This window comes from Hippoglossus hippoglossus, chromosome 9 (assembly GCF_009819705.1).
Source record: "Hippoglossus hippoglossus isolate fHipHip1 chromosome 9, fHipHip1.pri, whole genome shotgun sequence".
Classification (NCBI taxonomy): Eukaryota; Metazoa; Chordata; class Actinopteri; order Pleuronectiformes; family Pleuronectidae; genus Hippoglossus; species Hippoglossus hippoglossus.
The window spans coordinates 3261479-3275562 of record NC_047159.1 but is presented as its reverse complement, the minus strand read 5'-3'; the positions used below and the strand labels follow the sequence as shown (position 1 = coordinate 3275562).

The window sequence follows — 14084 nt, the reverse complement described above, 5'->3', positions numbered from 1 at the left end:
CATGAAGTTCTGCAGAGATGCTCATGGTGCCTGGAGAGTTAATCCTGTGCAGTGCCACCTGCTGGTCAAAATGTCCATTTAACGCTAATAAGCTAACAATGCAAAATGTTATATAGCGGAAATCCTCATGGTATTAGTGTGGGTGTTGTTAAAAGGATCAGTCCATTAAACAATTAGTTAACTGACAAAACATTATTATTATTGTGTTTCTGTCATATTTAGATATTTTGAATGTGAATGTTTCACAGTTTGAAGAAATCCTGACTACATTAACCATCATGCAATTTGGATTTTTCAAACTCGCCCTCAGTTTGTGATGCAGACTGTGTTACACACATGCTGATGTTTTTACTGTAATATGTATTAAATGCCCACAATGCACTGTAATGCTTTATCCTCCCCCCCCCGCTCAGTTCTGGGAGTGTACGTCTCTGTCGTCTCTGGACACGTCCGGGATGGGCTCCAGCTCCGGCTCGGCCTCCGGCTCCAGCAGCGCCTCCTCCTCCTCCGTCTCCTCGTCCACCCCGCTGTCGGCGTCCCGCTCACACAAGCGCTCGGTGTCGGCCGTCTCCAACTACTCCACCCTGTCGCTGCCGCTGTACAACCAGCAGGTGGACGACTGCTGCATCATCAGGGTCAGTCTGGACGTGGAGAACGGCAACTTGTACAAGAGCATCCTGGTGAGGAAACACGTTCATGCTACTGTGTGTGTGTGTGTGCGTGCGTGCGTGCGTGCGTGTGTGTGTGTCGGTAACAAAAAGAAAATCTGTTTGATGAGTCCTGTTTCAATTTTTTCTCACTGTGTTTCACGAACAAATTTAAACATTTGCTTTATTTGATGTCATTCCATCACTTATGGGGACATTACATCTCGAAAATATCAGGAAAAGCTGCAAAAAACTGTGATACTGGGACATTGTTGAATTTGCTAAACGCAAACAATAGATAAAAACGTCAGGACACAGAAGATATACTTTATGTGAGATTTTAGTTTTTTAGGAAGCGAGATTTAGAATTTGAGTGCTTTTTGTTTTTCACAGTTTTTCTAATCTAGATAAAAAATATTGAAATGTGGAGGAACAGATGTAGTGTGAACGTCAAACCCACTGATGTCGCTGTGGTGTGTGTCGTTTCGATCAGGTCACGAGTCAAGACAAGACTCCGGCCGTCATCAGGAAGGCGATGATCAAACACAACCTGGAGCGGGAGAAGTCCGAGGACTACGAGCTGATGCAGAAAATCTCCGAGGACAAAGGTAAACACGGCGTTTCACGTCTCAACAGAGAGACGCGTCCCTCGGGGTTGGGTTGGTTGTTTATTATCATGATCATTTCTTGACGGTTAGTTTTAATGGGCTCTGTGTTTCCTCTCTTTCTCTCTCCTCCCGTTCTGTAGAGCTGCGAATCCCGGACAACGCCAACGTTTTCTACGCCATGAACTCCACTGCCAACTACGACTTTGTGCTGAAGAAGCGCGGCTTGGCTCGGCCGGTGCGAGCCAAGAACGTGGCCAGTTCGACGCTGCCTCGCATGAAGCAGAAGGGACTGAAAATCGCGAAGGGGATCTTCTGAGGCGACGGGCGCAGCTTTCTGTCTCCCCCTTCACCCCCCTGAACCCTCTCTGGTCTCCGCTCCTCAGAGGAAACATTTGTGTTTCGCGTCTGCCGGAGGGAAACTAGCCCGAAGTATCTGAGTTTTGGTTTGGACAAAGACTTGAGATCACCGAGGAGAAAACGACCACGCCGCCTTTCTGCGGAATGAGCAGGACGCAGAGGAACGCCTTCGCTCTCTGTAAACAGCCGCCGCGTCATCGGGACGCTCCGAGGATTTGAAGGGAGCGGAGTCGCTCGCGGGACACGCCCACGCAGAAGCTGTATCTGACGTTTGTGGGAAAACAAACAGCTGCGTTGGAGTCGCGTGCTGCCGCCCGGTGGCTCAACTCGTCGGTGCTCTGGTTTGCGTCGGCTCGTGGAAAAGCAGATTCATTTCGTTCATTTCTGTTTACATTTGTTTACATTTTAACGTCACCTGGTCAGCTCTTACGTTTTTTTTTTTCCTCCCTCGAGAGGATTTTTTTGCACCTTCACTTAAACACTTTTTAATCCCTCGACAGCCTTTACCCCCGTGTTCTCCTCCGCGGTCGTCAAGCGCGCCCCCTCCTGGCATGGAGTGTACATAAATGAACTAAACGAAGCCACGGCGGGAAAATGCAGATGTGTGTTTCAGCTGGGTGTTCGAATGTGTTTCTATTTTTTCAGGGAACTTTTATCATGAGTGTACCGCCGCCTTTACTGTCCCGTCCCGTCCCCCCCCCGGTCCCTGATGTGGACAGTGATTCTGGGACCGCAGCACTGAACGTTTGTCTTTCGGACGCTGGGACTCACGTCGGCATTTTCACACCAGCGACACCGACGAGGAGGAATCTGAGCTCTTAACTTCTGAACGCTGCCATGTCACGAAAAAAAAAAAGAGATGGAGACAGTGTCAAAGTCCCGTCCAGTGGGCACAGCCATGAATCCCATGTTTCTTTTGTTTGTTTTTAATGAATCGTAACCACTACAGCGAGAAGGGAAGCGTCGGTCGTGTGATCGCACTCGACTGGGACCGATTCTGAGGGAAGAACAAAACGAGCTGAAAACAACAAAACGTACACAAAGTGTAAATATCCATTAACACCGACTGTGCAGTGTCTTCTTTTCAAATGGACCGTGAGATTTTGTTTGTAGACTCGTTCACACGGTATCAACACTCTTTGGATTTGGCTTTGTACATTTTGTTTTTTTTGCATCCTGCTCTGGTGCTGATCATCTTTCTGAAGAGGTCGTACGAGACGCAGGCCGCGGCTTCCTCGGCTTCCTGACCGCCGGCCGCCATGTTGGAAGAAATGTCTCTCAAACACACTAATTGATCTAAATCCATTTTTAAAATATATTTTTTGTTTTTGTCATTTTTCAAGTAAAACTTCAAATATTCATTGGATAAGAGTTGTGAGGATTTTCTCCTTTTCTGTTTCTTTCTGTTTTATTCGACAAAAGACAAAAAAAAAATCTACATTATGAGACAAAGTCGAAATGTTAATATTTTGAGTTACAATCTCATAGTTTTAATATAACTTTTTATGTCCGAAAAAAGCAGAAGAGTCTGTTTCATTTCTTTAAAGTCTCAGTCATAATAAATATAATATTACATAAAATAAATGAAGTAATGATAATTGTGTTTTTTTGCTTGGATAAATGATCCAAACCATTTCTTAACAACCATTAAAAATACTTGTTGACACTGAATTCTATCTTTAACAAATGATTTGAGTGTTAGCGGCAGTGACGGCCGGCCGACTGTGTTCACATCTCTTATTTTATATGAGGTGAATCAAACCTGAGCTGTAACATCATCATCTGCTGCACAAGACAAACTTTGGGATACGCAAGATAGTTATTACAGAATGAATAAAAACATCAAGTCAACCAGGATCTTCTATCAGATAATATTGTTGAAGCTCTTCCAACATGGCGGCTCGTCCTTCATATTCAATCTTAACCACTTTCTAAATGTGCCGTGACAGGCCTGTGTGTTTCAGACGCCCCCAGACACGTCCTGCTGACTTATCCTGCAGGATGTTTTAATCGCGTGTCGGTTGTGGTTAACGTGCAGGTGATGACGGCGGAGTCTCTCCTCTCTGGGCTCCGACTCTCAGCCGGTGAGGAGAAGATGGATTTTTGATGATTCGCGTCTGTAAAATGAGTCAAAAATGCAGAGAAGCTCCGTAAATGGTCACGTCTTGATGGAGACTTTGCGTCCGAGGCCCAGATTAACGATGACGATGCTTCCAAACTGCACACGAGGGAACGAACTCCCTCCTTTTCTCTGTGCTGCTCTCAAGCTGCGTCTCTTCAAGGAAAAATCCAACCTGAAAACATCTAAGCACTGTTTTAAAAAACCATCTGGGATGTGCTGTCCATTCAGATACGTTTCACTCTCATGGATCATTGTTGGTGTCGGGGCTTCTTTTCTGGATTTTATCTGCTCGCACACAACAGTCACTAAAGAAAAGATCTGGTTTTGAATATGATTAACTAAACCCCAGCTCGTCTTATTTGCTGTTCAGCTCTGCACAAACACACTGAGTGAGAACTTTGTCGGTTTTATAATGATAATGTAATAATCATGTTTATTCGTTGAGCCCTTTTCACGTGGCAGAGGGAAACAAAGAAATATCGAAATTATTATTAGAGGTGAAGGATAAACGGAAAAAGAAAATAGAAGTTATACAAAATTAAATTCAAACTCAAATTGAACCAGGATCGTCTCTTTGATAAAAGTTTGTTTGAAGAAAGAAGAATCTTAAAGATGTCACTCACTCAGACGACCTTATTTTGTTAGGCAGGATTCTTCTTGTATTGAAAAGTAACTGAGTTTTAAGATAATAGATATGAGGAGGAACCATGTGAGTCCATGTGTCATGATAATAATGTTAATTCAAATTAAATCAACAGCAACATTTTCACATCTCACAGAATTCTGGGAAATGTAGGAAATCTGTGATTAGGGGAAAGTGGGTTCACACAAGAAAAAACAAAACAAAGGTTGGATTTTTCCTCGTGACCTTTTTCAAACCACAGCAACAAAGACAAAACACTAAACTTTGCCTGGATTGCACCGTCGCCACATTCTGCCTTTTTCTTTCTTTAGTTTTTTTTTATTGTTTTGCCTTCATGAAGTTCATAATCCATCAAACGAATGAAGCACCCCCCCCAAAAAAAAAACCCTGCGGAAGCAATATGGTGGATGTTGTTGGTGCCACTGTGGCGTGAAATCCTTCGCTGTTGAACACTGTGACCTTCAACCCTTTCACTGTCGAGCACTGTGAGCAAAACACACACCATCTCATTCCCCCGGTAACGGTGTCGTAGTGACCGTAGTGACAGGCTTGACTCTTCATGTGCCAAAAATAACAAGGAGAGAGAGAGAAGGTTGATTTACCTGACGAGTCTTCTGCCTTTCACAGTGGAAAAAAAATAATACAAGTTTGAATGTTTACTGTTGTTGCTTTTTTTTCTCGCTGGAAAAACTAAGAAAAGGGGTTTGAACACTATGAACAATACAACCGGGTCACGTTTCCCTGTGGAGGATTAGAGAGACGTCCAGGAAACGTGAAGCAAAGGTGTTTGTCAGGAGCTGAAGGTGAAGACGTCACGTTCATGAATTCTTCATGTTGGCGGCGTTTTCATCCATGAAGCAGGTTTTTATTCCAAACAAACGCTGCAACTGACGACAGAAACAGAAACGTGAACACAAGGGGTCGATGGTGTCGGGCTTCACCAGAAAGACTTACTCCAAACTGTAAACTTCTAGAACGCTGCACATTCCCTCTAACTGGTGCTCGACCTTTAACAGCAGAGACAGTTTTGCTTCTTTTTGTGGATGTTTCAGGGATAAAAAAAAAAACCACTTTTTCAAAAAGAAAAAAAACATTTATCTTCCAACACCAACGTTCATGAAGAGTGAAGAGACGAGTATTTCCCTCTGAATGTATTCAGGCATTTGCAGTCCGGTTTTTAAGAGCTCCTCCTCTGATCGTAGATTATCGGAGAGAATTCGTACTTTTTCTTACCTGATGAGTTGAAACAGTGTCTGATTTACTGATTCCTCAACAAGACGAAGTGTCTTGCAGCTCCACTCAGTCGCTCTTTTTCCAAACAACTGGACAAAATGGGAATGAGAGGAAAATATTAATTTGTCGGGGACTATTGTCAGTGGCAGATAAACCCACATTTGGTCTTTTAGTAATAACAATACTAATAAACTTGATTTATATAGCATTTACATATAGAAATAGAAGATTGTAACATAATTTTGAAAATGTAAACATCAAATAAAATAGGCTTCACAGGTTGGGGGGGGGGGGGTGTAGGGTGTAAGTGACGCAAAAAAAGTAAAAATACACACAAAGAGACACAAAGAGACACAAAGCGACTGAAGAGGGACACAACATTTCTCTAAAGACTTTCAGCACGACAGCAAAGACAAAAGCAAATAATAAAAAAACACACAAAAGAGTCTTTCAGTTTCCTATCGTACACCGCAGAGAGGGGGGGGGGGCATTGTCTCATAATTGGTCCGTGCCAGCGATTATTTGGGGCAACAAAACTCTGTGTGTGTGTGTGTGTGGTGATGAAGGACCATGTGACACAGTGTAGCTCGCTGACGTCGTTTTAATTGTCACTGGAAACAATGGAGATACACACACACACACACACACATTTATCTATTTCTATATATAATATCTGTTGGTTTGACTTTGACATGAGATCTGTTGATGACAATGGGGGAAAATCGGGCCTGACCAGTTTCTCCGACATAACTTGGACCCAGCATCACTTCTTTGTTTGGAACAAAAACTTTCCCCCTGATAAACCGATGCCAACGAGAGTGGTCGTGGTTTTTCCGCAGTTTCTTCGCGTCGCTGGTGTTTCTGCAGCAGCTTCTGCTTCTGTCGTGTGCTGGTTGTTCCTCTGCTGGTCGTTCCTCTGCTGGTCGTTCCTCTGCTGGTCGTTCCTCTGCTGGGTTCGAGAAGGTGAAGCTTGTGCTCATGTTGTGGATTCCCAGGGGGGTGGGGGGGGTGGTCTGTGTGTCGTCTCGTGTTGACATGACGTACCTTTTGTGATTTGACCTGATTCTGTGCGAGTTTGAACAAAAAAAAAATAAAAAATTAAATCAAAAAAAAAAAGCTGCGTTTACAAGAAGATGACAAAAAAAAAAAACCCAGCCTGCGTGGTGTGTCTGATTTTATTTCTCTTTTTGGGTTTTGTTCCCCTGAACTGTGCTCGGGTGCCATTTTCCATTTTAACAAAGGGTTTTGAACTTTTTCTAACTGCAGTCTCTTCTTTCATTTACGTTTCCTAACTTTCCCAAGAAAACTAAACCTGTGGAGAAAAAACCAACCTGTCCTTAAGTATCTCTTTGTTTATTTATTGATTTGTATATAGAGTTTTTTTTTTTTTTTTGCATTGTACATTCTCTCCTTTCTTGGTTATAGATTAATATATTCATGTATATACGAATAAACATTAAGTTTCTGAAGGTAAAAAAGAGAGTTCTTTGTTCTTTTGTCTTTTTCCTGCTGCGTGTTAAAGATCAGAAGACGTGAATCTGTCTCTGCTGCGATTTCACACAAAAAAGAACAAAGGGAAATTATTTTTTATTGATTTAAATTCAACATGAGTTTGTTTTCTACTGTTTTATTAAAGACAGGACAAACATTCACATTAATATTAATGAAGAGAACACACACATACAGCTCAGAAGAAATACAAATATTTATAATTCTGGAATGGTACTCACATATTTCCCTAAAGTAAAAGTACAAATACCCCTAAAAATACTCAACTACAAGTAAAACTCCTGTATTTTAGATTTCATTTGAGTAAAAATCATATAAATACAACCAGAATTAGATCATTAGATGATTATATAAAAAGGTATTTAATCATTTTATTTAAGTAAAACAAATAAACGCAAACTAATGACCCTTGTCGTGTCGTTGCTCTGACGTCATCTCCGCGCGACGGGACGCGCCTGCGCAGTGGCACAGATCTTTGTTGTTTGGTGTCAATATGGCGCTCAGCAAGACGTTCGGACAGAAACCGGTGAAATTCCAGCTGGAGGAGGATGGAGACTTCTACATGATCGGATCGGAGGTCGGTCGTTTATTTCACAAACCGTCATTTCACCGACTGAATCGTCCGAGCGGAGATTTGTGGGAGTTTTCTTTCCTCCCCAGTCAGTCGCTCCGCTAGCAGCTAGCCGACGATGCTAACGGAGACGCACGAACACTCATTCATTTGTTTTTATTTACTCGTGAGATCATTTGGCTTGTTTGTGAATCCACGTTAAACTAACGGATCGTTAAACCGGATCCAGGTTCAACCCGCAGGGTGCGTGTTTCCCTCTCCTCACGCGTCCGCCCCGGGGGTTTCTCCAGCCTAGCTTAGCTTAGCATCACTTAGCTCCGCAGCTAACGGCGTCTGCACAGCGCGGATCACAACACGAGCTGCTTCCTGTCCTCTGAGACCCTCACGCGCGTTTTAAATCCACGACGCGTTCGCTCCCCTCGCGCTAAATACACACGCTGGTCCCGATATGAACCACTTTGCCCAGAAAGCAGTGGAGGAAATGGCTGCTGCACTTCACCACAACTCAGGAGCTCGTCTCCAGATGTTTTCTGTTGAACCAGCGAATGATCAGTCAGCTGATTTATAATGTGTTATAAAGAAAGAAAGATCTCACGTGTTCCTGTTTTAATTTGGACAATAAGATAGATAGAGATAGATAGATAGATAGATAGAGAGATAGACAGAGATAGAGAGACAGAGAGACAGAGAGACAGACAGATAGATAGAGAGAGACAGATAGAAAGACAGATAGAGAGATAGATAGAGAGAGATAGAGAGAGAGAGACAGACAGACAGACAGATAGAAAGATAGATAGAGAGAGAGAGATAGATAGATAGAGAGACAGATAGATAGAGACAGAAAGATAGATAGACAGAGAGAGAGACAGACAGATAGAAAGATAGATAGAGAGAGAGAGATAGATAGATAGAGAGACAGATAGATAGATAGAGAGAGAGAGAGAGATAGACAGATAGATAGAGACAGACAGATAGACAGATAGATAGAGACAGACAGATAGACAGATAGATAGAGAGACAGACAGATAGAAAGATAGATAGAGAGATAGATAGATAGATAGAGACAGACAGACAGACAGACAGATAGATAGATAGACAGATAGATAGAGAGAGAGAGAGAGACAGACAGATAGACAGAGAGAGAGACAGATAGAAAGATAGAGAGATAGATAGATACAGACAGACAGACAGATAGATAGGTAGGTAGGTAGGTAGGTAGGTAGGTAGGTAGGTAGAACAAATGAAATTGTCTCAAAGTTTTCCAATTGCAGCCTTTTCAAATGTAGGATTTCCTGATTTTCTTTCACATATATCATTGTAAACAGAATATTTTTGTGTATTTGGACACTCGGTCGAATATAAAACGCTTGAAGACGTCATTTTATACGTTTCCGAACCGCTAACAAATTCATAGACCAATTTACTAATTGGACAACAACTGTTCCTCCGTGTTCCAATCGCGATAGTTCGTTATGACTCTGTATGTCCGGAGTTGTTGTGGTTCAGGGACCAAACACACGATTCTCCTCTCAAATCCCTTGATGAGCTTCACATGATCTGCTTCAACGAATCATCTCTGTGTCTCTGTGTTTGTCCTCAGGTGGGAAACTACCTCCGTATGTTCAGAGGCTCCCTGTATAAAAGATATCCGTCATTATGGAGGAAACTGGCATCGGTAGAAGAACGGAAGAAAATAGTGGAGTCGTCTCACGGTCAGTGGAGTGTAGTCGTTAAACATCTACAGCTGAGTGGGGGTTGTGTCCAGCTTTGAATCTCCACCATTATAAACTTCCTCCTTTATCACAGGTTTCTTTTGTCAGAGAATATTAAAAATAATCATTCATTAATCTTAATGGAGGTAAAAGTTTGGAACAATCGTGGGACTGATTTGAAATCCTGCCGCTGAGCCCTACCATCAGTCAGAGGCTGTTCTCTCTGACTCGTCTCTCTCTTCACTCAGATCATGGTTACACTCAGCTGGCGACCAGCGTGACTCTGCTGAAGGCCTCCGAGGTCGAGGAGATCCTCGAAGGCAACGACGAGAAGTACAAAGCGATTTCCATCAGCACTGAGCCCCCCGCCTACCTCAGGTAAAATCTCAACTGGTCTCTAAAGGAACTGTTGATCGGTTATTTAAATGAAACGTAGAGTGGTTAGATTTAGTCGACCAGAGTTAAAGGTCTACTTACTCTCTGAACCTGTAAAAACTTCATATGAAGGTTTGTAAAGAATCAGCTGGTATCTGGAATTCAATCTGGCTTATATAAAGCAGCGTTGTTCAGTTCAACAATGTGAAGGTAAAGGAAAACTGTGGAGATCCTAGGTCTTGCATTAATATCTGTGTTATTAATCTGTGGTGTTAGAGTTTCAGGTCCTCAGTGTTTTCATTTTGTGACAGTTTGAAGTGGACAAAGTTGAGACGCATTTTCATGTGTCTGTGTCACCAGGGAACAGAAGGGGAAGAGGAACAGTCAGTGGGTTCCCACGCTGCCCAACAGTTCTCACCACCTGGACGCCGTACCCTGCTCCACCACCATCAACCGCAGCCGACTGGGCCGCGACAAGAAGAGGACCTTCCCACTGTGGTGAGTGACAGGAACCAGCTCAGGCTGCTGGAGCCACGAAGGTCCTTACTATATTAAACCCATGTTCAATTCCTCACAGCTTGGACAATGTTGTGTAACCTCCGACACTTGGCGTACGTTTTAACCTTTTGTCCCCTGTCTCTCTTGACCAGCTTTGACGACCATGATCCAGCTGTGATCCACGAGAACGCCACTCAGTCCGAAGTCCTGGTTCCGATCCGCCTGGACATGGAGATCGAGGGGCAGAAGCTCAGAGATGCTTTCACCTGGAACATGAACGGTAACGTCCCGACATCACTTTCTCTGAACTCAGAAGATTTTCGTGCCACAAAAGAGACAAACGTTTATTTCCGATGCTTTTGAACATTTCAGAGAAGCTTATGACGCCCGAGATGTTTGCTGAGATCCTTTGCGATGACCTGGACCTCAACCCACTGGCCTTCGTCCCTGCCATCGCCTCAGCCATCCGACAGCAGATCGAGTCTTACCCAACCGACAGCATCCTGGAGGAGCAGTCGGACCAGAGGGTCATCATCAAGGTGCTGCTCCACTCTGCCAGTAGCTCACACCGAGGGTTTCAATGGCCTCATGCCACACTGTCCCCAGACTAACGCTCCTAATGCAGACTGACACATTTCCTTTGCTTCACAGCTGAACATCCACGTAGGCAACATCTCTCTGGTGGACCAGTTTGAGTGGGACATGTCCGAGAGGGAGAACTCTCCGGAGAAGTTTGCCCTGAAGCTTTGCTCCGAGCTCGGCTTGGGTGGGGAGTTCGTCACCACCATCGCCTACAGCATCCGCGGTCAGCTGAGCTGGCACCAGAGGACGTACGCCTTCAGGTACCATCTCACACTGAGCCACTTTCAAGTCGTGTTTAACCACCAGAAACATCCAGCACAAAGTCCATGTGTTGTCGTCCACTATCTGTCTCATTATCTTCTCTCCGCTCTTTATCTTTTATGTGTTGTACATAAAGGGAAACATGCCAAATCAAGTCCTCACTGTGTCCCGGTAAACAAATTGAAAACCTGTAGTTGTAAACTCTTCTAAGATTCAGTCCGTGCCTGTAAATCTGTTCAATATTCACATTCAATGAATCAATTATATTATGATGAGTTATTACATCCTGGAGGTTTGTGTCATGAATAAATACTTGTTGGTCTTATTGTTCCGTCCGTGTGTGACTGGAGTTAAGAGGTCGTTCCAGAACACTGCAGAGCTGGTGATGTGTAACGTGTGTTTCATCACAAACAACATGTTTGTCGGATCCCAGATCTGTAAACAACAAGTTTCTTTTATTCATTCAAATGTTTGTGCGTAAGTTTCCCAAAACAGGACGATCACACGTGTTGTTTTTCTTTCTCATCTCGTGCTTTGTTCTCACACTTTGTTTCCACTGAGCTGAGATGTTGTAAAAACATCAGCAAAGTCAAGGATCAGATTTTCTTTCATGACGCACACTTTTCAGATCGACACAACATATGATACATGTTCCAGTTACATGTCAAAATATTTAAGTTGTAGTTACGGAAAATATGTCCAATGTCTTTGAAGCTTCAAGTACAATCTGTATGTTTCTGGATTCACTCAGTGTTGGAATCTTTTCTACATCGGCAGGAACTTCGAGGTCCAGCAGGAGGCAGTGTTGCAGTTCTGTACTGCTACTCAACCCTGTTTGTCTGGTGTTTTGTGTTTTCAGTGAGAACCCCCTCCCCACAGTGGAGATAGCCATTAGAAACACAGGCGATGCTGACCAGTGGTGCCCCCTGCTGGAGACCCTGACAGACGCAGAGATGGAGAAGAAGATCAGAGACCAGGACAGAAACACGAGGTGAGTGTCGGGCCATTTAACATTTTAATCTATTTGAATCGAGGTTTGTTGCAAAACTTAAAACAGTTCTGCAGCTTTATCGTTTGTTTTAGTTGTTGAATATGTTCAGGTTGTTTTATTGACCCTCTTCTCCCGTCTGCTTCACAGGCGAATGAGGCGACTGGCGAACACGGCACCTGCTTGGTAGACGAGGCAGCTGCCGCCGCCGCCACCCCCCCCACCCCACCCACCCACCCCACCCACCCTCTACAAGAACGGTGTTCTCCTGATTGAGGTATGACTCTGTCACGGTTCCCAACAGCAGCAACAAAGATGTCCCTCCATCACGAAGCTGGATGTCTTTCCTGCTCGGCCCGCCGTTCTCCATGTCGCTTTTTATTCTTGTTATTATTGATATTTTGTCGTCTCGGACGAAATCCCCGGTAGAAACGAATCTCCCTCCTTCATGTTTTCCTCCCGACCCTCGGCGTGGAGAAGCTGCTCCCTCACTTTGACCACTGACTCTCTTTTCCTGACCAGAGGGAGAAACATCACAACAACAACAACCAGTCTCAGATAATATATTGTTATGTTGTACTTGTTGTCTTTTTGTACATTTTAATAATTCTTACAAAATAAAAAAACTGAAAACTTGACTTCCTGTCCGGTTCTGTTGTAAATCGTTTATAGTTCTACAGAATGTGAGTTTACTGACACAGGAACACAACATGCCTCCAGACTGCTCGCGTGGTGTCATCCAAGTGTCTGTGTATATATATATATATATATAGATATATGTGTGTGTGTTTTAACTTAATAAATGTATATATTGATTTTAAAAATATATATTCACAAACTTTATAGAAGACAAGAAAATGGATGAATATATACATGTATTTATTTATATAATTTGAATCATAATGTTGGCAGTTTTGATAGAGTTGGCTTCTCCTGATTTCCTGCGTATGCGGATATCAAACTGGTGGCGCATGCGTTACACGGTTGTTCCATGATTAGCGCACGCGTGGGTCTCAATCGGTGGCTGGGGGCGGAGACAAGGGGCTCTGCAGGTTGTGCTTCTTCTGCTGCTTCTTCTTCTTTGCAGCCAACATCCAGGTGCATCACCGCCATCTTCTGTGTCTGGTGCTTCTAACACAACCTCCACCTTTAGACTTCTCTGGGCCTGCCCCAGGTGGGTGTGGACGGTCAGGGCGTCCACGCTCACCGACACAGTCTTGGCACGAATGACGTTGAACTGCTTCCGGTCGGAGCTGTACTTGTACAGCTTGTCAATCATCTTCCTGCTGATGCTCTTGGGTCTGGCGGCTGTCAGCTTCTTGATCTCCTCGCTGTCGGGGCGGCACGTGTAGAGCGCCCTGAGCTGACAGCTGCCGTCACGAAACAGGATCATCAGGTGGTTGGACTCGCACTTCTCCAACTCCTGGTGAACGAGGAGCTAGAACACAGTTATCAAGAATTTCCCTTACATTCAAATACACATAAGTGAGTCCGTACCTCCAGGATCTGGTTCCTCTGGGGCTCGTTGACTTTGCCGGCCAGGCAGCAGTGAGAGATGGCGTTGTGGAGGATCTGCTTGTTGGACTTGGCGCTGGGCTCCTTGAACAGTTTGGGACCTGGAGGAGGAACATCAGCCACAACACGATTTATTATACGACACATAACAAGAGAGGAAATAGTCCGATTATTATCAGACCATCACTGATCAATGGCTAAGTGAAGAAACACTCTGCGCGTGCCCTTGGGCGGGAGTCTGCGCGGCCTCCCGTTGTGCCCCTGAGTACGTGAACGTCGCTCCAAGGAGGCTATCAGAGGACATTTAGGCTTGAATCAAGGTGTAAAATGACCTTGTCCCCACCAGCATAAAACTGCAGATGCTCGCTCCAAATGACGTCATCGGCAAAAGATGGTAGCGTTTGTATCTGAGACATTTTAGTGTCATTTCTGGGTCGAAGGAGGAAGTGTGTTCGAGGTCTGT

The 14084-nt window shown here is 44.0% G+C and overlaps 2 protein-coding genes and 1 long non-coding RNA gene across 9 annotated transcripts in view; all 3 read left to right on the top strand.

Annotated features, from left to right (window-relative positions):
* LOC117768474 (ral guanine nucleotide dissociation stimulator-like) overlaps positions 1–3036 on the top strand; it is a 39756-nt gene extending 36720 nt beyond the window's left edge. For all 7 annotated transcript variants that reach the window (XM_034596846.1, XM_034596844.1, XM_034596842.1 and 4 more), the window contains exons 16-18: positions 414–680; positions 1141–1255; positions 1396–3036. In XM_034596846.1, coding sequence (XP_034452737.1) covers positions 414–680; positions 1141–1255; positions 1396–1571 — 558 coding nt within the window. In that variant the 3' untranslated portion in view covers positions 1572–3036. The remainder of the gene's footprint in view (positions 1–413; positions 681–1140; positions 1256–1395) is intronic.
* Positions 3037–5916: 2880 nt separating this feature from the next.
* On the top strand, positions 5917–7088 carry LOC117768481. The gene is made up of 2 exons (XR_004615072.1): positions 5917–6428; positions 6606–7088. It is a non-coding gene; the product is annotated as an uncharacterized LOC117768481 (long non-coding RNA).
* Positions 7089–7565: 477 nt separating this feature from the next.
* Positions 7566–12744, top strand: smarcb1a (SWI/SNF related, matrix associated, actin dependent regulator of chromatin, subfamily b, member 1a). The gene is made up of 9 exons (XM_034596850.1): positions 7566–7696; positions 9291–9402; positions 9651–9780; positions 10138–10275; positions 10428–10555; positions 10648–10814; positions 10927–11117; positions 11978–12109; positions 12257–12744. The coding sequence occupies exons 1-9, from the start codon at positions 7613–7615 to the stop codon at positions 12294–12296; spliced, it is 1122 nt and encodes a 373-aa protein (XP_034452741.1). The 5' UTR covers positions 7566–7612; the 3' UTR covers positions 12297–12744.
* The last annotated feature ends 1340 nt before the right edge of the window (positions 12745–14084 follow it).